General features: G+C 37.5%; 1 protein-coding gene across 3 annotated transcripts in view; it reads right to left on the bottom strand.

Annotated features, from left to right (window-relative positions):
* LOC150093740 (dynamin-1-like) overlaps positions 1-25,516 on the bottom strand; it is a 321,001-nt gene that overhangs the window by 103,060 nt on the left and 192,425 nt on the right. For all 3 annotated transcript variants that reach the window (XM_090413070.1, XM_090413072.1, XM_090413071.1), the window contains exons 10-11: positions 8,557-8,615; positions 1,301-1,439 (exon numbers count right to left, since the gene is read on the bottom strand). In XM_090413070.1, the coding sequence (XP_090269196.1) occupies positions 1,301-1,439; positions 8,557-8,615 (198 nt within the window). The remainder of the gene's footprint in view (positions 1-1,300; positions 1,440-8,556; positions 8,616-25,516) is intronic.

Raw genomic sequence — 25,516 nt, 5'->3', positions numbered from 1 at the left:
TAGGTATCAGTGAGACCTGGTTGACAGAAAATGATAAAGTTACATGGATAGAATATTTTTAGGGAGGAAACAGAACAATTGATGTGATATTGCTGATAACTAACCAAAAAAATCAGAAATTTAAAGAGGATGTTAAGTCCTGGGATGATGGTTCATTTGAAGCTATCTATTGTGACAGAGGCCAATAGCACAAAATATATTGTTGGTTACTGCTTTAGATTAGGAAGTCCACAGGAAGATGTAGATACCAGGCATTGGTAGGTCAGCACAATAAATGTAGGCTGAGCAATTTTTCTGGGGGATTTCAACTATGAGTTGGAGGATGGAGATGGGGAATGGCAAGAGAGAAGTGGAATTTTTGCAGTTGTTAAGGGATAATTACCTGAAACAGCATGTTACAAATACACCAATAACCAAGGTAGACACTTTTTCTCCAGGGAGAAGTGACCATGAAGTCTTATTTTGGGAAGTTGATAAACATGTGGAATTCTCTGTCAAAAAAGGGTTTAATATTGAATTATAAAGCTGGTAACTATGATAGACTTATGAGACATATTGAAGGCTTGAGAAGCTAAGGAAATAATGTCAGCAGTGCATGAGAAGTGATCAGGGATTGTTTGAGAGAAGTAGGATCAGACTACATACCCACAGTCAGTAATGATAAACCAAGTAGAGATTAAGTGGTGCAAAGTGCAAGCAAGAAAGGTGACTAGTATGGTAAAAAAAAAAAAAAAAAAAAAAGGCCAAATCAGTTTATGAGAGAAAATTAGCTAAGCAGGCCAAAGTAAATCCAAACGTGTTTTCATTATATAGTAAGTAAGCAGAAAAATTACTATGGAAGGATGACTTTGATCAATGCTGATGGTAGAAAGGTGACAGAAGCAAAAGAAATGGTTGTGTTGCTGAGTGATCACTTTGCAAAGATGTATCATCCAGGTGGAGATTTTGCAGTTGCTGATGTGACAGAGATACATGTCAAAATTGAGGTAGATGAACATGAGATATTCAGCATATTGAAAAATATCAATGTGAATACAGCAGTGGACTGGATGGTGTGTCAGCTTGTGTAGAAAGTAATGTAGTGGTGAATGACTGGAATGGACTGCCAAAATTAATTGTGATTGCCCTCACAGTGGATTAGTTTAAGAAGAGGTATGATAGGCTTCCTGTGTGTAAAAGTTAGCATGGGTCTCCGGACTCCATGGAAATACTGTATAATAATAATTGCACAGGGGTATGAAGCAAATGATAATAATAATAAAAAAAGGCATGCATTTTGTCATAGATTGAATTAACTTACTGATTCAGAACACCTTTTTAATGAATTTTGCAATATTCTTGATGTTCTGCTGACAAGCTGTAAGACTGGATCATATAATCTCTTGACAATTTCTCGGCAAACATTATCAAAGGCTAATGATGGGGTAAATAATCCTGTTCTGAAAATACAAAAAAATATTACCATTATATGCTTTATTAGTAAAATAAAAATTAAACAACAGAATATGCCTAATGTTATCCAATGAAGGAATATGGTAACTGAATATTTTTCTGTAATAGAATTAACCACGACATGAACAAAACTGCTACTTAAGTTCCATCTTTATTGACTCAGATAAAGTAAGGAAGAACTTGAAAACAGGAAAGGGATACTAAAGAAGCAAGGTATGAAAAACCTAAAGAATTTAGTAGTTACATATAAAAGAAAGAGTGCAGATATGGAAAAATGACTTCTGTTACATACATGGATGAAGTAAGGATATGGCTTATTGATCCTTATTATTATTATTATTATTACATGGCAACTCCATGAAGCCTATAGACTCATTGAAGGAAATCCTAAACATTATGCATAACGCTATCCAATATTTGTCCAATAACTATCATACTTCACTTTGAACTCATTCACAGTCATGATGCCAATAGCATCAATAGATTGGCAGAATCTGAAGAATCTATTCCACTCATTAATCTCTCCAAGCAAAAAAATCTAGTCCTCACACTCTTTTGCTAACCACACTCTTGCTCAATTTCCAAGGATGACTCCTAGTTCTTCCATCATCACCAGACCTGTTCTGAAAAATTTCCTCTGTGTAGAAAGTTTCTGCACATGGTTGCAAATTAAATTCAACTTGTTAAAAAATTATATTCTTGTTTTATCCTCTATCTAAGTATAAGCAAAGTTTGTGCATATAGTACATTCATGACTAGGCTACTAGTATAGTCCAATAACTACATTAATTGCCATTGTATCCCATAATGCAAAGCACACACACACACCCTTTCAGAGATATATAATGCTATGCATTATGGGAAGGCCCACTACTATCAGTTTTGACCTTTACCGAGCCAGCCTGGTTGGCCGAGGTGTTAGCGTACCCACTCTTCAACCAACAGATCCCAGGTTCAAATCCCACTGCAGGCATGGATGTTTGTGATCGTCATACCTTAGGTACTGCTATAACCTTTGATATAGCACAATATGACCTTTGCAGTCCTTGTGCCTTTAAAACCATAAATCATCATCACCTTTACTGAGGTCTCATCAATATCTCTTCTGGGCTTGGCTCCCACTGATTTACTCTCATACTCTGATTTTGCCTTGCTAACTATACAGGTCACCCTAATGGCCATGCTTTGTACTGCTCATGTGCCTGCTGATGACCTTTCTTTTTGAATTCCTTTCACAATTTTTTTCTTTCTTCTTTTTTTGTAGGTCCTGTTTAATGATGCTATCCAGCCATTTAATTCCCACTTTATTTACCCCCCCCCTGACTTTGGTATACAATCTGTCATTATTTCCCTAAAACATTCCTTTACTACCTTCCATGCACTATCAACATCCAACTCCTGCAGTGTGTCATACCATAACATGGCTCTAAGTTTCTTGCATTTGTCATACTTACGAGTTTTGTAAATCCACATATACCCCCCTCTTTACTGAAAATTCCAGACATTTAAACAACATCCAGGTCAAGACTACATGACCACCCTCACTATTTGGTGACAATGTGATCATCCAAGTTACAGACAAATACTCTTATGCAATTACTAGGTCTAGCACTCTTAAATCCTTGGTATCTTCATCACATGCTGTATTGGGTAATTATTTTTTCCTGCATTTCCTTCCATGTGTTCATGTTCCAATCTATGCTTCCATAGCTGAAGTCCACCATAATAATTACTTGTACATAATATAGAAAGAATTAACATGAGTTTGCACTATGCATAAAGTTCCAATACAGAACTGCCATTACTGATCTGAAAGATAAGTATTTATTATTATTAGTAGTAGTAGTACCAGACTTGAATGGGATCAAAAGGCCTAACTGGGGAGGTCCCCACTGTCACACACACAAAGTTCATCAAACTGTGCCTTAAACTCATTCATAATTTCTGCATTCACCATACTCACAAGCAATTCATTCCATTCACCAACCACCTGCCATGCAAAGAACCTTCTCATCACAACTTTCTTATGCAGTTTCCTAGGACAATTTCTTGTTTTTGGTTTGTTTGTTCTTATTTTACCCCTCCTTCCATTCCATGAAAAATCCCTTCTACATTAACTTGGAAAACTACATACCAAATAATATGTCTCAATCATATCTCTTTCTCCTCCACCTATTTGCCAGGATCTTAAATGGCACTTTCTCAATTTGTCTTCACACTCCTCACTACAGGAAATATGTAGATTTTCTTTAGAATCCTCTCCAATATATTCTCATGAAAACAAGTGCCCAAATCTTTAGTGGTGTAGAGGGGACAAATACTTTGGTCTCTCTACACCACTACTCTCATCTCTCTTTCTCTCTCTCTCATTTACTCCACCTCCTTCAAAATTTCCTCATCAATCTCATACTTTGCATCACATCCTTGGCTACCAAATTTCAAAACTTTACTCTTTGCCATGTTGAACTGGTAGCTCCATTCACTTGCCCACTCGCACAGTCTATTCAGATACTCCTACACAACCACAAATTCTGCTTGACTGATCATTCTTCTCCCTAACTCTGTGTAATCTGCAAATAGCTGCATATCTCCACTTAAACCTATCCTAATATTACTTTTTTAAGAAATCTCAATTTTTTTAAAATGAAATAGCTAGGGATTTTTTTATATAACTGTTGTTTCAGTTATTATTTAATCCACTATTAATATTATTTAACCACTATTTAAGAACCATATTTTAGAGGAAACAATTAAAAATTTGATTGCATGCTCTTCTTGTTTGCATTATTATTATTATATTATTAGCACCAGACCTCTATGGCAGTGCTTCCCAAACTTCTGGATGTCAGAGCCCCCTTTTGCAAAAATTAAAATATTTCTCGGCCCCCTCAAAAAAAAATCGTAATAGAGAGATATATTATCATAATATTTATTGCATTTATATTCAATACAAAACATACACAGTGAATATTGCAAAAATCAAATGCATATATTGCATTTTTAGCCTCTTACTGTTTGGTTCTGAAGACGATGTGGGCTGTTCTGGTAAAATATGAAATACTGTCCTTTTTTTTTTTGAGTCTGTTTCTGCTTCTGATTGTTCGTGGGATTTTTTTTTTTTTTTTTTTATCAGCCACTTATCCATCTCAGGGTTAAATTTTTTAACATAGAATAGATCAAATAATATCACCACATACCGATACTGGCACACCAGAGACTGATAACATGAAATTAGTGAATATTACCTGAATAAGGGAATCCCCAGACCAGGAACATTTTTCTCTTTTGTGACTTCTCTCCTTTTATGGTAATTAAGCCTAACGCGAAACAGACAGCAAAGGCAGGCTGTTTCGCTTCCTTATAAAATGTGCATATGATTGGTACAGTATAAACAAAAGATCGCGCAACCGAAAGATAAAAGCATAGCTGGCAATTGAGTTAAAATGCTAACTCTCTCCAACCGAATTCCATACGTGAAACTGCCATAACATTCATTATATATATATATTACTTAGTTTTAACACTTTTACAAATTTTAACACGTTCGGTTGAATTTTATTGCTGCCTTGGGAAATCGAACTCATACACATCTAATTAATAACAATAGTTTTTAGCTAGATACTGTGTTTGTCCATGCAACATATGGTTTTGTTTCAGTCTATACAGCATAGTTTCTGTATGAGGGGACATGTGATTCATTCATTAGTGTGTTTTTATCCCAGTTGTCTCTAATTGCACTATTTGTTGAGAAATATATTACACAGACTCCTAATACCTTATTCACTGGCATAATAAAAGTATCTGTTTACATTGCCTCTGCAGTATAGTGGCTGTTAGGGAGGGCGTGTTGTTTAGCACTGCAAGCGAGTTACTATCTCCCCCACATGAACTTGTTTAAGCTTTTATTCATGTGTGAAGTATATGCAAAACTTTTATTGGTAACAGAAAACTAGCTCGGATGACAGTGATAATATAAAACGAGTTTTGATATGTATATAAAGTCAATATCAACAGTCCCTGATTAAGAATGCATGATGAAAGGGACAGGAAGATTTGGAGCTTCCCTGGAGAGCATTCGAAGTAAATATAATTAACCACTGCTTTGAAATGAAACATATGAATAAGCAATATTTACTAATATTCATTAAGCAAAAGTTTGTGAACCAACACCAATGTGTGAATTTTTCCATTAAAATATGAAAAATAACAAAAAAGAAATAATAAATAATAAAAGTTAAATACGTTTCTTTTAAAATAAAAAAAATCTACTTAGTCTTAAAACATTTTAAATTTGTTTTCATTATTTCATGCCCCCCCCCCCCCCCTCAACAAAACCTATGGCCCCCAAGGGGGCCGTGGTCCACAGCTTGGGAAGCGCTGCTCTATGGGGTAAAAAAGACTCAAAGGAAGTACACACTGTCACTCACAAAGGTCATCAAACCACACCTTAAACTCCTTCAATGTTTACATATTTACCACACTTTCAGAGAATGCACTCCACTCACTAACCACTTGCCATGCAAAGAACCTCTTCCTTATCTCCCTACCCCCACACACACTCTGCCTACCTGCTCACATGCTCCATATACAATTATAGCAATGACCTTTGTTTTACCCATGTCTCAATCCATTCTATGAAAAATCTCTTTCCACATTAACCTGGTATCAATCCATTACCGACTTATGTTCCGATGATCTTCCTTCTCCTTTCTTCCTATTCACAAGTCTCTACAAATGGAACTCCTTTAATCTGTCCTCATACACCCATTCCCCAGACTGGAAACTGCTACTACAGTTGTTCTTCTCTGAGCCTTTCTAATCCCATCTATGTAATAAATCCATATGCAGATTAACTAAAGCCTTATACAATGGAACCATAACCAATGTGATGACTTTACAATTTGAGTGATGTGACACTAAACTTCATGTTCCCTGTGCACAACCACTCCCAGATCCCTCATCTCCTCCATCCCTTCAAAATTTCTCCATCAGTTGTATAGTTAGCATCCCATTTTTGCCTACCAAATTTCAAAACCATACATTCTGCAGCAATGAACTTTTAGTTCTACTCACTTGCCCACATATACAGTCTACAGAATGTAGCCTTACATTCTGTAGACTGTATGTAGTGCCAAAACATCTGTTTGACTCCTCATTGCTCTTCCTAACTTTGTATCATCTTCAAATAGGTACATATCTCCAGTTAAGCCCTTTCAAAGTCATTAACATACAAATTATACAATAATGGCCTCAAAAAGAACTCTGTAGCATATTATTATTAGTACCGTATAAGCCTTTCATGGAGTCTTAAGACTCATTGTGGGAGACCAAACTATCCACACAATACTCATCATACCTCTTCTTGAAACCATTTACAGACAAAGCGATCACAACAGACTCTAGCAACTCATTCTATTCATTTACAACTCTCCGAATGAAAAATCTAGTTCTCACACCCCTACTACTTCCAGGGATGACCTCTTGTTCTGCCTCCTCTAGCAAAGTGATGAAACATTTCCACTGCATCAATCCTGTAAAACCCTTTAAGTAACTTAAATGTTTCTATCATATCTGTTTTTTTTTTGCCTATCAACCAATTTCTACAAGCCCTCAATCCATCCTAAAATGGCAGATTTCATAGACCACTCACCATCTTGTTCACTCGCCTCTGAATCATCTCCACCATTTACTCATCCCAAAAAAGCCCAGGACATGAGCACACTAATCCAGATGTGGATGTATCATGGCCTTATAAAGAGGAATAACAATTTCGTCCTCTCTACTTGTTAGTGTGTTCTTCAATATCCAAGTAATCTTACTGAGCATTTATGACTTTTTTCCTTGAATACTGTTCCCCTCTTCACATGCTCTCTAATAATTATCAGAAAGCCAATTTCCACACCAATTCACTTAACTGGCAATTGGCTGATATCTAAACTCATATATTCATTAAACAATATAAATAATATATAAATATAAACAATCAGATTACTAAAACAAGAGCACCCCTTAACAAATCTATGCTGATCCTCATAGATAATATTATCCTCTTCACAATTTCATATGCAATCTCTAATAAAATTTTTAAATCTTAAGAACCACAGAAGAAATATAAACTGGTCTATAGTTTGACATTATCTATTCTTTCACCACTCTTATGAAATACCATTATCTTACTTTCCTTCTATTGCTTGAGCTTTTCCAGTAGCTAGAGTTTCAATGAACAATCTAATAAATAGAACTGTTAGTTCCTTGGCACAGTCTCTTAAACACATAGTGAAATCCCAGTCCCACTGCCATATTGATATACAGAATGATATACATAAATGCAGATTTAACCCTCCTGTATGCCTCAGGAATAAAACTTGCTTTTCCAGGATGAACTACCTCAATAAAGTGATCATTAATCTACATTGGTAGGAATAGTGGTGCAAAGAAATCAGGTGAGTGCCAGCAGAGAGATATAGCATGATTGTGGGTGAGGAAGGTGAGAATGAAGTGCCAATAGATTTAATATCAGGTAAAGTGACTAAAGATGTAAGGGGTCTGACAGATGGTATTGACTGTGTTGATGAATGCTGAGCAAGAGTAGGATGCTTGGAGAGAGAGATACTGAGAGAGGAAGTGGAAGATATGAAAAATGAGTTGAGAAGCATCAAGGGAGAGATTAGGAGACTTGAAAGGCTAAATGATATGAGAAACACATGTACAAGTGAGAAAAGATATAGAAAGAAGATATATATATATATATATATATATTGTAAGAGCAAGGGATAGAGAGATGAGAAGAAGGCAGGTAAGTGAGAGGACAATAAATGCAATAAATAATAAATAAAAAATGGCACAAGATCAACTGCCTTAAACTTGCACAATATAAAATATACTAATTCTGAAGAGTTCATTTATTCACATTGTGCAAGTTTAAGGCAGGTAAATGACACCAGATAACAGGTAAATGCAAGTAAATGGCACCAGATCAACGATCTGGTGTCATTTTTGTGCCATTCAAGAAGAATGACATGGTGGCTCATTTTTGAAGGTTATATATTTTTTGTACAATAATGATTACATATTTAATGTTAAAATAAAAAAACAGAAACTTACCTTACTGCATTTGTATTGACAATTGCCATGACTATTTCTTCTAACAGTGGTCTTAAAAACTACAGAGAAGGTTAAAGAAAAAAATGTATGCACAATTGCAAAATACACTGAAGAAAACCAATCATTTACCGTGAATTCAAAAATGTTTATTCTAATTATGATACCATTATAATTATTAGAACTCCATGGAGTCAAGGACTCATCACCATTGGAGGTCCTGAATATCATTTGGCTCATCAAACTAGATTGAAAAGCAGACCACACTTCCGTTTCTAGATACATTTGTCACACACCTTCATTCTGACAGTCTTACCTTCACTGTTTGCCGGAAACTGACACATACCGGCCAATATATACACATAAACTCCTACCACCCAACCCAAAAACTAGGAGTCATTAATACACTAAAAAACAGGGCTTTGAAGATTTGCTCCAACGAACAAACACTTAATGATGAATTAAAAGTTACCAGCAATACCTTCCTAAAAATGACTACAACCAAAATACTATCAACAAAATTCTGTACAAGACCTCACTTGAAAACAAAAATAAACAAGACTACAATAAAACTGTAACCATTCCATATATTAAAGAGATGTCAGACAAAATAAACAGAATACTACAAAAATACAATCTTAAAGCCAGCTTTAAACCTCCTGAAAAATTAAAGAACTTACTCAACTCATCCAAGGATCTACTCCCTCTGATGGCCCACCCTGGAGTATACTGTATTCATTGCATCTGTAATTTGTCCTATATAGGGGAAACAGGATGCACAATTCCTATCAGAAAAAAGGAACCTAAACAACAAATTAAATATAATAACTATGGTCAAGCTGGTCTTTCTGATCATGCCCTAAACACTTTACATAGAACTGACTGGAAAAGCACCTGTTGTTTACATCACACCAAAACATGGTATGAACATAAATTTAAGGAGGTCTGTGAGATTCTTATCAATCACCCTAATCTTAACAATAATGATGGTCTAAAACTCCAAAAAATATGGAAGACACATATTCTACCCACTTAACCTTTCTCCCTAAGAGTTAATTATAAATAGGCCCATAGGTAATCCAGGATCCTAAATCTAATATAACAATTGTCATGTTAAATTAGACATAATTTTTACTGTAACAAACTATCTATATGAAAGAATGTTTCTTTGATGTTGTCTTAAATAGAATATAGCTTTGATGTAGTTAATTTATTTATTGTAATTTTATTTTATTTTCACTAGAGGTCAGGCCAGTAGAATGACCGTTGATCAAATCATTCTCTTCAGCATACTGTGTGAAATGTAATTTAGCTTGTCTCTGTAAATTATATATATATATATATATATATGTGTGTTTATTTATAACACAGTTGCAGAGTCCATAATTTGTGTAAATGAAAGCAGCATTCTTTTGAAATATTTTTGAAATATGATTTTGAAATATGATTGAATTAATAATACAGTAACAAGGCAAGACAGGGGACAAGGAAGAAGGCATACACTGTCATCTTTCTGGATTTTTGAAGGTATTTGATAAGATGCAATGTATGAGTCTAAATATCAGGGTAGTGAATTGGATTGGAAATTGTCTTTCTGACAGATAGAGAGTTGTGTATGAGGGAGTTGGAAGGTTACAAGAGGATCCTAGAGGGTTCTGTACTAGTAATGTTACTGTTCAACCTTTAAGCCCACAAGATTTCACTTGATTACAGGGAAATAGTTGTTTGCAGATAATGTGAAGCTTGAAAGGGTTATTAGCAACAGTGCTAGTGTTATAACTCTTTATGAAGAGTTGAATAAGCTAGTGTAAATGAATGAGGATATTACTTTAATATTGGCTAAATGTAAATTTTTGAAATCGGGGATCCACAGAAGAGAGGATGCATACTTTCTTAACAAAGTTGTAATGGAAGAAATGAAGGATGCAATGGATCTTGGGATGATAGCAAATAGAAATTTCAAGATCAGAGGCCATATTGCAAAAGAAGTGCAGATAACTCGGAGAATGCTGCATTACTGAGGAGGACATTGACCAGCAGAGATAAGAGGGTGGTAGTTCCATTGAATAAAGCCTTGATCAGGTCATGTCTAAATTACTGTGTAAATCTGGTCATCAGGATTTGAAGGAAACAAATTAACTGTACAGAGGATGCATGAGTTGATAAGAAAAATTATATTGGGACTGCAGAACATTAGCTATGAAGGACTTGTAATCTTCAGTCTGGTAGAAAGGAGATAAAGGGATGATATGACTGAAACATTTAAGCTGCTGGGAGGTATTCATTTTAGAAATTATGGACTTTATAACTGTGCTATAAATAACTCTTTTAATATCCTGATGTTTTGATCTTCATATTAAGATCATCATCTGGAGCATATACAAACATGCAGGACAAGCTAAGTTACATTACATACAGTTAGCTAGAGAAACAATGAATTGATCACAAGTTATTCTAATGGCATGACCTCTAGTGAAAAAAAAAAATTATTATTTATAAATTACATCAAGCTAAATTCCATTTATGATAACATGAATAAACATTCTTTCTTACAGATAGTTTTCTTTCAGTAACAATGATGTTCTATTTTTAGAATTACAATTGTTATTTTTGATTTAGGATCCTGGATTTTCTACAGTCTTGTTTATAGTTGCTCTTAGAGAGGAAGGTTCCACGGGTCGAATATATGCCTTCCATATGTTTGGGATTTTTAGACCATCATTATTGTTCAGATTGGGATGGTTGATAATAATCTCACACGCTTCCTTAAATTTGCATTCATACCATGTTTTGGTGTGATGTAGACAACTAGTGCTTTTCCAGTCAATTCTATGTAAGGTAACATGATATGACTGAAACATTTAAGCTGCTGAGAGGTATTAATTTTAGAAATGATGGACTTTATAACCGTGTTATAAAAAACTCTTTTAATATCCCAACATTTTGATCTTCATATCTGGAGCATATACAAATATACAGGACAAGCTAAGTTACATTACATACAGTTAGCTAGAGAAACAATGAATTGATCACCAGTTATTCTACTGGCATGACCTGTAGTGAAAAAAAAAATTAATTATTTATAAATTACATCAAGCTAAATTCCATTTATGATAACATGAATAAACATTCTTTCTTACAGATAGTTTTTTTTCAGTAACAATGATGTTCTATTTTTAGCATTACAATTGTTATTTTTGATTTAGGATCCTGGATTTTCTGCAGTCTTGTTTATAGTTGCTCTTAGACAGGAAGGTTCCATGGGTCGAATATATGCCTTCCATATGTTTGGGATATTTAGACCATCATTATTGTTCAGATTGGGATGGTTGGTAATAATCTCACACGCTTCCTTAAATTTGCATTCATACCATGTTTTGGTGTGATGTAGACAACTAGTGCTTTTCCAGTCAATTCTATGTAAGGTGTTCAGGGCATGATCAGAAAGGCCAGCTTCACCATAATTATTATATTTAATGTGCCATTTATGTTCTTTTTGTCTGATAGGAATTGTGCATCCTGTTTCTCCTATATATGGTATGTTACAGGTGCAATAAATACGGTATACTCCAAGGTGGGCCAGCAGAGGGAGTGGGTCTTTGGATGAGTTGAGTAAGCTTAATTTTGCAGGAGGTTTAAAGGTGGCTTTGAGGTTTGTATTTTTGTAGTATTCTGCTTATTTTGTCTGATGTCTCTTTAGTGTAGGGAATGGTTATAGTTTTATTGTAGTCTGGTTTATCTTTGTTTTTTATTCAGGTCTTGTAGAGAATTTTGTTAATAGTGTTTTGGCTGTAACCATTTTTTAGAAAAGTATTACAGATAACTTTAAATTAATCTTTCAGTGCCTGTTCACTGGAGCAGATCTTCAGAGCCTTGTTTTTTAGAGTATTAATGACACCTAGTTTTTGTGTTAGGTGGTGGTAGGAGTTTATGTGTATATACTGGCCAGTATGTGTCGGTTTCTGGTAAACAGTGAAGGAAAGATTGCCAGAAGGAAGACATGTGACAAGTGTATCTAGAAACGGAAGTGTGTTCTGTTTTTCAATCTCATTTGTGAACTGGATGCATTTGTGTTGTTTGTTTAGGTGGCTAAGGAATGTGTCTAGTGTCTGGCGGCATTGGGACCAGATCGCGAAAACATCGTCAATGTATCTAAGCCAGACTTTGGGTTTTAAAGGAGAGGAACCTAGAGCAAGTTGCTCAAAATGTTCCATATAAAAGTTGGCAATAGGGGGGGATAATGGTGAGCCCATGGCTGTGCCTTCTTTTTGTAGGTAGAAAGGGTTTTGTCATGCAAAATAACCAGAATGCAATACATATGCAAAGAGCGCCGTGATATCTGGAGGGAATTTGTTCTGTAAAAGAAGGATTGTGTCATTCAGGTATTATTTAGAGGATTGAAGGAAGATTTTCATATGGTTGAACGAAGGGAAGGAACAAGGACAAGTGACCATCCCTGAAAGTTGCCAAAGAAAGAAAGTAGTGAGTAAGAGGGTAAGAAGTAGATTTTATTTTTCATAGCAAGTAGTAGGAGCATAGAATGCATTGCCAGAGAACGTGATGAAAGTAGAGACAGAGAACAAATTTAAGGAATGGTGTGATAGACTGTGTTGCCTAAGGTGGATCTTCCATGATGATATGACTATAAAGTTTTGGAATAATAACAATAATATCATCTATTGCAACTGCCATTCCACATTTCAGGTTTCTGATGGTCTTTACTACATCAATTACTGACACGTATTTTGACTGCATTCTGTTCATATTTTGTACTAATGTTCTATGACTGTTGCTGTCACTCTCATTTAACAATCTTCGAAAGTAATTACTTCAAACATCCAGAATGTTTTTATCTTCAGCTTTTATATCATCTTTATTTTTCTGATTTCTTTTAGTACTCACTGTCCAATTTCTGAGATTTTTCAGTAGCTTCAAAAACAGTTTGCCACATTTATGATATTTATCTTATATATTCTTACTAAATTCTTCCCATGAATTTTCTTTAGCTACTTTTACATAATGCTACTCTTATATTTTTCTCTGTATTTTCACATAGCTTATGCTGGCTTACTTGCTAGGAAATTTTAATATGCTTTTTTCTTTTCAATCCTCCTTTAGTGTTACATGGTGTTCAGCATTCATTTCAGACAAATTATGGAGACTACACCCATGTTAGAAATAATTACTTTAATTTCCTGGCGTTTGGACTAGAGTATACACATATACAGAGACAAGCTATATTATATTCCAAACAGTATGCCAAAGAGACAATGATTTGATAAATCATTATTTTACTGGCCTGAAAAAAAAAAAAAAACTACATCCAAGCTATATTCTATTTATAATATCACATAATGATGTTATATAAATAGAATATAGCTTTGATATAGTTTTTTTTTTCACCAGAGGTCAGGCCAGTAGAATAATGGTTGATCAAATCATTGTCTCTCTAGCATACTGTTTGAAATGTATATAGTGTGTGTGTGTGTGTGTATATATATTCCAGATGATGACCTTAATATTATTATTGTTATTATTATTAACATCTGACCTCCATGGAGTCAGAGACTAGTCGTGGGAGCTATACACTATTGCACATAATGCTCATCCAACCATGCCTTAAACCAATTGAATGTGTATTCACAACACACTCAGGCAATACTCACTAACCACTCTCTCGGCCATCAGTTTCCAGTGATGGCCTCGTTCTACCCCCCTCTCCCATTCCATGAAAAATCTCTTCCATGTCAACCTGATAATAACCCCTGACTAGCTTATATGTCTCCATCATATCCTCCCCCCCCCTTCCTCCTATTCACAAGGCTCTATAATATCAAAATTTAATATCTTTAATATCAAAATAGAAGATCAAAACATCGGAAAATTAAAGTAATTATTTCTAACATGGTTGTAACCTCCATAATTTGTCTGAAATGAATCTTCTTTTCAATGATTGCCTCTTTAACTTCAAGAGACCACCATGAAGTGAGTCCTTATTTTTTTTTATCCTTGCAGACAACTTCAACACATGATTCTCTGGCTAAATCAATCAATGTTTTCTTCAAATCTTCCTCTCAATTTCCAAGGTTTGATTCTTATTTTCAAACACTTTTATTTTTTAATGAATAATATTTGTGTATTTGAGTTTCCATTTCATCTTTTATAAAACTTTTATACATTTATCTTTTCAATAAGAAATTCATTTCACTATGCTCATAAATGGTGATCACTTCCTATTTCAAATCCCTTCTATATTCTTGCATCCTGAACCAGCATAAATATATCATTATCAACAATAACACAGTCTTCTCTCGATATGAATTTGTGCTGCACATCTGTATATTGGAACATGGTGTGTGATAACTACTCCATGTTCTGAACAGAAATCCAGCAGAAACAATTATTCTTATTTTTTGCTATTTTCCTCAAACTTTTCCCAGGCCATTTCTATAAGTCTGGTATTCATTTCCCATTCTCCTGGTTAGATCTCCCATAAGGATCACTTTTTATTATTATTAAGGGCAACTCCATAGACTCATTGAGAGAGGCTCTAAACATCATGTCTAGAACAACTATTCAGCATTTGCACAGTATTATTATTATTATTATTATTCAGGCCTCCATGGAGTCAAAAGACTCATCGTGGGAGGTCCTTCCTAAGAACATAAAGTCTGTCAAGACTCATCGAGGGGAGGTTCCCCCCTAAGAAACACAAAGTCTATCATACCACTCCTTAAACTCACTGACCGTTCTCGCCCTCAGGTAATGCATTCCACGGCTCAACCACCCTCCATGCAAAGAAACCACTCCTCACCCTCTTGCTCACAGTTTCCTTTCGTAACTTCCAGGGATGGCCTCTTGTCATCACTCCTTCCCACTGTTCAACCAAGTGAAAGAACTCCCCAGTGTCGAGTCGACCCTGTAACCACCTCTCAACAGTTTAAAAGTCTCAATCATATCACCTCTCCTTCTTCTATCTGCCAAACTCTGCAGTCCACATTCCCTCAGCCGATTCTCATAACTATCCTTGTACAGTCCTGAGACCATCTTTGTATCTTTTCAACAGTTAATTTATCCCCTTCAAATCCTGGGGACCAAATCTGAGAACAATAATCCAAGTGTGGTCTGATCAGAGACTTATACAACGGAATGATAACCCTTTTATCTCTGCAGGTCAGTGTCCTTCTCATTATTGCAGCAAACCTCTGTGTTACCTTCACCACCTTTGCAATATGTCCCCTAAACTTCAGGTTTCTATCAATCATCAACCCCAGCTCTCTTGTCTCCCCTACTTCCTCCAGTATAACTCCTCCCATAGAGTATGCAGCATCCCATCGATGTTTCCCAAACCTCAAGAACTTACATTTTGCTGCATTAAACTGACATTCCCATTCATTTGCCCATCTATCTGGCTTATTCAAATCCTCTTGCAGGGCTACCACATCTGCACTATTACTAATAATCCTTCGCAGCTTCGCATCATCTGCAAACAACTGAATATCCCCTTGCAATGTCGTTGATATAAAAGTTAAACAATATAGGTCCTAGTACTGAGCCCTGTGGGACCCCACTTGTAACTCTCTGCCTCCTTGAAACTGCTCCACTATACACAACTCTCTGATACCTATCAGACAGCCAATCCTGAATCCAGTTGACCAATCTGACATCCAGACCCATGTGCTGCAACTTAAATATCAGCTTATCATGTGGCACCTTGTCAAATGCCTTCGCTAAGTCGAAGAAAATTGCAGTATATGCCTTTCCCTCATCTAATATTCTTGTAACTTTATTATAAAAGGCTAGCATATTGCTAAAACAAGAGCGCCCTTTCACAAATCCATGTTGACTCTCACAGATAACATTACCCTCATCTGCCCAATGCTGTACACGGTCCCTCACTACTTTCTCAAAGATCTTAACAACTACTGATGACACACAGACTGGCCTATAATTAGACACTTCCGATCTGTTACCACCCTTATGCAATCTTACATTCCTTCCATTCCCTGGGCACCTTTGCCGAAGCCAGACTTTCATTGAAAAGCCAGGTTAAAGGCACTGTCAGTTCCCTAGCATATTCTCTCAAAACTCGTGGTGAAATACCATCCATCCCACAGCTTTACTGACATCCAGAGTACTCAGTATCTGAAACACACTCTCCTCCTGTACCTCTAAGCCTCGAACCAGCAGTATCCCTCTAGCATTAAAACTGACTCATCTAGGATGAAATACTCCAATAAAGTGTTCATTGAACAATTCCACTATGTCCTCTGCATCAGTCACTCTATTCCCATTTTTATCCCACAATATCATTCTTCCACAGTCATTTCTCCTCCTACTGGCCACATAGCTAAAAAATTCCCTAGGATTTTCTTTGGATCTTAGGGCCAATCTCCTCTCATATTCCAGTTTCGCTTTCCTTAACACACTAGTCTCTCTTCTGGCCTGTGTCTTATATTCTTCACGCATCCTCTCTTCACTTGTCTCCTTATATCTCTTCCATAGCCTCTTTTTCACATGCAATTCTTGTTTAATATTGTTTGTCATCCACTTTACTCCAAATTGTGTCCTCTTTTTCACTCGTGGTATACAACTTACCATTGCTGATAACAAATATTCTTTCACAATTTCCCATGCACTAATGATATCCCTGCCTTCCAATTCCTCCCTCCATGAAACTTCCCTAAGTTGACGTCTAAGACTATTATAATCACCTGCATTATAATTCCACATAAGTTCCAGTCTCTTTGATACTCCTGCATGTCTATTCATTTTCCAAGTCAAAACCATATGGTCACTCTCTCCAACTGGTGGGAGAGATGTCATCTCAGTTATTATCAACTCTTCTGATGCTATAACCAAATCTAAAACTCTTGAACCTCTTGTTCCCTCTGTTACATGTTGCCTAAGACATTTGTCCCTCAAGAATTCTAGAAATTCCATTTCACTATTGCTACATGCATCTTCCTCTCTCCAATTTATACTACTGTAGTTAAAATCTCCCATAACAATCATTCTTCTTGCACTTGCCAAACTTAGCTGTCTAAACATCTCCTGGTCCCCATCCTCCGTGCTCCTGGGTCTGTAGCAACACCCCACTAAATATCCTGTCTTGCCTACCTCTACCTCACACCATATGCTCTCAAAATCATTTGTCTCACTTCCTTCCAAAGCCTCCACTCTTAGAGGACATAGGTCATCACTTATCATAAGCAGTACCCCACCACCAACACGCCTTCCCTTCCTATCCTGACGAAAAATGCTATACCCAGCGACTTCTATTCCTGTTATTATATCCCCTTCTGTCAACCACGTCTCAGTGATCCCAATAATTTTTGGCCAGGCTGATGCTATCTGCGCCACCAATTCCTCTCCCTTATTCTGGATACTCCTGGCATTAGTATAAAGCATATAAATGCCATTGTTTCTATATCCAGCATTATCCCTTCTAGACTCCACTGGGCTCAGTGTTACCTCACATCGTCTCCCTTTTCCCAAGTATCCATTCCCACAAGAGGCCACCCCTGCTATCATCCTCCCTGGGACACACTGACTCTTTCAGAACAGCAATCTTTCCAGATGCCTATGTCCTTCCTCATTCAAATGTAAACGGTCTCTCGCATACAATTCCTCTCTTTCCTCAAACGCACTCCAATTATCCACATATACCCACTATACTACATATACCCACCAATCGGTGAGAGTGATCATAGGGTCTTGACTTGGGAGGTGGCTAAAGGTGTAGAATTTTCAATTAAGACAGGGTACATGTGGAATTATCGGGCTGGAAAGTATGACAAGCTTAGGAGTTTGATTGGTTCAGTGCCATGGCATGTACAACTGCAAGGACTAGAAGGGTTGGGTTCGAGGTTATATCGTAGTGTGTAGTGTTCGTGCAAGCTCCTGATAAGATAAGTATTATTTTCAGTTATCGTTGATAAAATTTACTTAATATTGCGTAGTTTTGTTTGCCTTGCGTATTTCAGCGCGTCTGTTTGTGTGTTTTTGGTGTGTTATAACTTATTTGATAAAACACATTGCAATAATTATGGCACCTGTACGAAGGAAAATGGCAGCCAGTAATGATGGTTCGCCATCTTTATCAAAGAACGGTAGTTTAAAAGAAATGAGTCAGTGTACTAGCTGTGAAATGTACGCTTTGCGGAGTGCAGTCGGAGTGTGGATAGATGATGATAAAGGATTGAATGTGTGTAGAAAATGTAGGGAGAATGAGGAATTGAAGTGTATTTCGGATCGTGAGTGTGATATTTTTGTCAAACTTCAGAATGAAGAAAATAGCGATATGACAAGAAACAGCAAGGTTGTACATGAGAATTATGAGAGTGTGAATGTAGAAAGTGTGAATGATAGTATTAATGGTTTCTCAGAGAATAAAAAAAATGAGACAGATGCATTGAGTGAGATCGCATTGTTGAACGGTGCGATAGAACGGGCAAAACAGCAGCTAGAGTGCATGAACAAAAGTCAACTGAATGAACCAACCAATAATAAAAGGTATGACAGGAAAAATAGGCATGAACAAAATGAAGGATAGAGTGCTGTATGGAGACTCGTTAGTACGAGGTGTGTTAGTAGAGGATTTGACAAAATCGTACCAACCTGGTGTGACCATAAAGGATGTAACTGAATCTATTAGAGAGCAAAAGGAAAGGGTGAAAGAAATGATTGTTGTGGCAGGTACGAATGATTTGAAAGGAGATAAAATGGAAATGATAGAAGACCTGAATGAATTGTTTGAGGTAGCAAAAGAAAAGAGTGAGAGATTTAGAATGATTAGTCTTTTGCCACGGTATGACAGTGAAATGCTTAAAAGGAGGGCCATAATTGCTAATGACTTTATGCGTGGGTAATGTATGACGAGTGGAGTGAGTTTGATGGGCGAAAGGATCTATATAAGATGGATGGCTTGCATTTGAATGGTTACGGTGTAAGAAGACTTGAGAAAATGTTGCTGAATGTAGTGGATGTGCAAATTCAGTGAAACTAGATTTGTTAAGGGGGGGGGTAGATATACAGTCCTTAGGGAGGCAGTTGAATGTATGAATTAATATAATATGCTAGAGCAAATAAGGACAAAAAACCAGAGTGGGATAGTTAATATAAGGCATCAAGGTAGGGCTGGGGCAAATGGGGGTCTTAAATTCATGTACACTAATACTAGGAGTATTAGGAACAAGAAGGAAGAGTTTTTGGCCATGGTTGGCACTTCCAGGCCACAGGTTATTGGTATTAGTGAAACATGGCTGACTGTAGATGATATAGCTAGTGGGATTGAATGTGATGGGTATAGTGTGTTCAGGAATGACAGAGAGAATAAAATGGGGGGAGGAGTATTGTTGATGATAGCTGATGAGCTACAGCCAAGGAGAATGGAAGTTGAATTGCAGGATAGAGAAAAGAGCACATTTGAGGCCATTTGGTGTGAGATTATGGCTAGCAGAACTAAATATACAATTGGGTGCTGCTATAGATCAGGTGATGGAAAAGATGGTGGTGACAGTATGCACAAGCAACTAGAAGAAATGAGTGGAAGGAAGGTGATTATTATGGGAGATTTCAACTATGGTCGCATTAATTGGAGTGAGGAGAGGACACACGGGAGGAAGGAATTGGATTTTATGCGGTTATTAAGGGATAACTATCTGCGACAGCATGTAATGGAAAATACCAGGGGTCAGAGAGTGCTTAACCTAGTAATTACATCTGAGGATTTGGCTGTAACAAATATGACCACATTGCCACCAATCGGTGAGAGTGGTCATAGGGTGGGAGGTGGCTTGGGAGGTGGCTAAAGGTGTAGAATTTTCAATTAAGACAGGGTACATGTGGAATTATCGGGCGGGAAAGTATGACAAGCTTAGGAGTTTGATTGGCTCAGTGCCATGGCATGTACAACTGCAAGGACTAGAAGTTGATAGTGCATGGGAGGTAGTTAAGAAGTGCTTGCATGAAGCAATGGCTGACTGTATACCTAGAGTCCGAATAATAAATCAAGTAGGGGTTAAATGGATGAATAACACCATTAAGCTTGAGCTGCAAAAAAAGAAACAACTATGGAGTGAATTTAAGGAGAAAGGTGACCGGCAGGCACATGAACGGTATAAAGCGCAGGCCAGAAGGGTGACGAGTGTGGTAAGAAAAGCAAAAAAGGAGTACGAAAGAACATTGGCCATGCAGGCTAAAGAGAATCCCAAACAGTTTTTTAGATATGTAGCAAGTAAAAGGAAAAATGTACATGGCAGAATGATTTTAAAGAATGCCGATGGTACGGAGGTAACTGAATCAGTTGAGATAGCCGAGTTACTGAGTGAGCACTTTGCAAGAATATATCATCCAGGTGGTGACACTGCAGAAATGAATAAACCAGTAGATTATACGAGAATTGTGGTGAATGAAGTGGAGGTGAGTAGTCTATTGCATAACCTCAATGTCAATACATCTGTGGGATTAGATGGTATACCAGCTCGTGTAGTACGAGAAGCAGCTAAAGAATTGTCAGTACCCTTGACCATTTTGTTTAATTTGAGTCTCGGGTTTGGGTTAGTCCCGAGCGGGTGGAAGGAGGGGAAAATAGTTCCACTGCATAAAGGTGGTTCCAAGACTGCTGTTGTAAATTACCGACCGATTAGCATATCAGGAATCATTATCAAGGTCTTAGAGAAATTAGTCAAGAAAAGAATACAGGATTGGATAGATGAAAATGGGATATTGTATGGGGGACAACATGGTTTGGTGAAGGGTAGATCATGCCTCAGTAACTTGCTCACATTTTATAACACAGTGACGGCTGAACTGGATAGGGGTAATGGGTTTACAGTGATACTACTGAACCTAGCCAAGGCCTTTGACAGGATACCACATGGAACCCTAATCAGTAAACTGGAGCAGATGGGGATAGATATAGGGTTGGTAAGATGGATAGGAGGGTGGTTGAAGGAGAGATACCAGAGAGTGGTTTATTCAGGAGTGGAGTCAAAAAGACGTCTTGTGACTAGTGGAGTGTCGCAGGGCTCTGTTCTTGGACCACTGCTTTTCAATTTGTTCATCAATGATATTGGAAAGGATTTGAGAGGAAGTGTTCACTTGTTTGCTGATGATGCAAAGTTGGGTAGAGCAATTGTGAGTGCACAGGATGTCAAAATTTTACAGGATGATTTGGATAGTTTGGAGAACTGGGCTAGGAAAAATGGATGTCAGTTTAATGTGGCAAAGTGTAAGGTTATGCACTTTGGGGTGAAAAGAATAGCAGCAGTATATCGCATTGGTGGAACCGTACTCCAGGAGATTGATGAGGCCAGGGATTTAGGAGTGCTGGTGGATAGGGAGTTGAAGTTTAGGGGGCACATTGCGAAAGTGACTAAAAAAGCTCACCAAATCACTTGGCTTATGAAAAATGCTTTAACATGCAGAGACAAACAAGTTGTTGTTCCTCTGTATCGAGCCTTGATAAGACCCCATCTGGACTTCTGTGCCCAGTTATGGGCACCAGGGTTTCTTCGTGATGGGGAGGAAGTGGAGAGGGTCCAGAGACGAGTGACCAAGATGATAGCAGGTCTGTGGAATGAACCTTATGAGAATAGGTTGAGGATTTGTGGGTTGCAGAAATTGGACGATAGGCGAAGGAGGGGTGATATGGTTAAGACATTCAAGTTACTGAAGGGTTTGTATATGATTGATCCAGAAGATATTTTTGAAAATATGACTGGTGGTGGGAGGACTAGGGGCCATGCATGGAAGCTGGGCAAGAGCGTGGTTGACAAGGGTGTTAGAGCTAGGTTTTTTACTTGGAGAGTGGTGAATGAGTGGAATAAGCTTCCAGAGTCTGTTGTGGGTGCTATGACCGTGAATGAGTTCAAGGCAAGATATGATAGATACTGTGTGAAGGTTGAATAGTCGTTCCAGACATGATGTTAGGGCCTCCCTCGATGAGTCTGTCGACTCCTTGGAGTTTCCCGGAACAATAATAATAATAATAATATACCAGTCCTCTCTTGTCACACATTCTTGCTATTATGCCATTCAATATCACCGCTCTTCTGCTCAGCTCATCATTATCATACCTAGGCAATACACACACTATTTTTCCTCTCTCTTTCTTCTTCCGTACAGTCTCAAGCAAAAACCTCATATCTCTCTCTGCCCGACTTACATTACCACTCAAGTCATTCATTCCTACCATCACAATCATCTCATCCACCCTTTCACCTCTCTTAATTGCCATAGCCACCCTTTCTATTGTTCCTCCTGGCAAACACTCCTCACGCATCCTATCTTGAACACCACGGATCATTGAGTCGCCATACATTATACCTCTTACCATTCCATCTCTCCTATTGTTTCCATTCTCTCCTCTTCTTTCATTCCCATAGGTCTCTCTCATTCCCTCTCCTCTACTGCTATTCTCTCTTCTAGCATACCCATACTTCTCTCTCCTACTGTTTCCATTCTCTCCTCTTCTAGCACTCCCATATATCTCTCTCATTCCCTCTCTCCTACTGTTTCCATTTTCTCCACTTCTAGCACTTCCATATCCCTCTCTCATTCTGTCTCTCCTACTGTTTCCATCATCTCGTCTTCTAGCATTCCCATACCTCTCTCATTCCATCTCTCCTACCGTTTCCATTCTCTCCTCTTCTATCACTTCCATATCTCTCTCTCTCTCATTCCGTCTCTCCTACTCTTTCCATCCTCTCCTCTTCTAGCACCCCTATACCTCTCACTCATACTCCCTAAATTCTCTCTCTCTCCTACTCTGATTCTCCTTGCATTTATCTCTTCCATTCTCCTAATCTTATCTTTCATACTTCTGCTCTCATTCACAAGACATTCCACCTCCTCTTTCAACTCATCTATCTCCCTCTGCAGGTCAGTCACTCTTAATTTAAATTCACTCTCCTAAACAAAACCATCTCCTAAACTTTCACAGTCACTCACACCTTCCACACTATCAACTATTATTTTCTGATTCATATATATCTTTTTTTCATTCTCTTCTATCACACTACTTGTCTTCCTACATTCATTCCCCGTTCCTGGAGCAACAAAGTCGGATATCGATATTTCTAATGCACTTATTTCCTCCAACTGCCTGCATTTTGCGATTATACGCTCTCCGCTCTCTTTCACAAGCCACATATCTAATTCCCGAGACGCATACATGCCGCAAGTACTGCATGCCACAAAGTCCCTTATGATATTGCTAATAATTGAGTTCTTAAATGGCGGAGGACTTGGCGATACGCCACTTGCGACTGCTGCTGAATCCGTCATCATTCCTGACTGCCGAGTAGCGTAATCGTTAATTATTCAATTAATAAATTCGGTTAAATAAATAGAAAAATAAGTACAAACAATTACAAGCAAAACAAAACATTTAAGTACACTAAATAAAATGAAAATATAACTAAATACAGTAATGAAAACTTAGCTTCGTTTTGTCTTCCACTCCAATGCATTCGATTCCGAAGGTAACCAAAGTATATTATATCGCGACAGCAACTAACTTCCAAAAAACAACCACTGAAGTACACTCGTATTCAGAGAAACGATTTAGCACTCGAAAACGTAGAAAAACGGGAAAAAAAAACGGACTATTCACCAATTAAAAATCACTTTCTTCTACACAGCTCAAATTCACCGCCACATCAATCATACTTTGCTTTGAAGTTATTCACAGTCATGGCACCCACAACAAACTCTGGCAGCGTATTCCACTCATTCACCACTCTTCAAGTAAAAAAAACCTACTTCTAACAACCTTGCTTACTACACTCTTGCCCAGCTTTTTTCCATGAATGGCCCCTAGTTCTCCCACCACCAGACGTGTTCTGAAAAATTTCCTCTGAATTAATCTTGTAAAAATTCTTCAGTAATTTGAATGTCTCAATCATATCACCCCTTTTCTCCTATCAATAAATTTCTGTAACCCACAGATCTTGAACCTGTTCTCATAAGATTCATTTCATAGACCAGCTACCATCTTGGTCACTCACCCCTGGATCCTCTCTAACTCCTCCCCATCAAGAAGAAACCCTGGTGCCCAGATCTAGGCACGGTAGTCAAGATGGAGTCTTATCAAGGATCAATAAAGAAGAACAATAACTTGCTTGTATCTGCCCGTCAAAGTATTCTTCAGCAACTAAGTGATCTGGTGAGCTGATTTAGCCACTTTTGCTATGTGCCCCCTAAACTTCAACTCCCTATCCATCAACACTCTCAAATCTCTGGCTTCTTCGATCTCCTGGAGTACAGTTCCACCAATGTTGTATACTGCTGCTGCTGCTAATCTTTTCACACCCATAATGCATAATGCTACATTAAACTGACATCCATTCTCCTTAGCCCAGTCTGCCAATCTATCCAAATCATTCTGCAAAATGTTGACATCATGTGTATTCACTATTGCTCTACACAACTTTGCATCATCATCAAATAAATGAACAGTTCCTGTCAGATTCTTTCCTATATCGTTAATGAACAAATTAAATAGCAGTGGTTCAAGAGCAGAACCCTGGGGTACACCACTAATCACAGGCATTCTTTTGGACTCTACTCCTGAATAAACTACTCTCTGATATCCCCCCATCAACCACCCTCCTATCCATCTCACCAACCGTATATCCACCCTCATGTGTTGCAGTTTACTGATTAGAATTCCATGTGGTATCCTGTCAAAGGCCTTAGCAAGGTCCAGCAGTATCACTGCAAACCCACTACCCTTATCCAGTTCAGCTCTCACTGTATTACAAAATGTGAGCAAGTTACTGAGACATGATCCACCCTTCACAAAACCATGCTGTCCCCATACAGTATCCCATATTCATCTATCCATTCCTGTATTTTGCTCTTGACTATTTTCTCCAAAACCGTGAGAATGACTCCTGATATGCTGATCAGTCTGTAATTTGCAACAGCAGTCTTCAAGCCTCCTTAATGCAAGGGA

This window comes from Typopeltis vanoorti, chromosome 23, assembly GCF_054136105.1.
Source record: "Typopeltis vanoorti isolate ZY-2024b chromosome 23, IOZ_Tvanoo_1.0, whole genome shotgun sequence".
NCBI lineage: Eukaryota > Metazoa > Arthropoda > Arachnida > Uropygi > Thelyphonidae > Typopeltis > Typopeltis vanoorti.
Note: the sequence above shows the minus strand (reverse complement) of the source record. Positions and strands in the feature narration are given on the sequence as shown.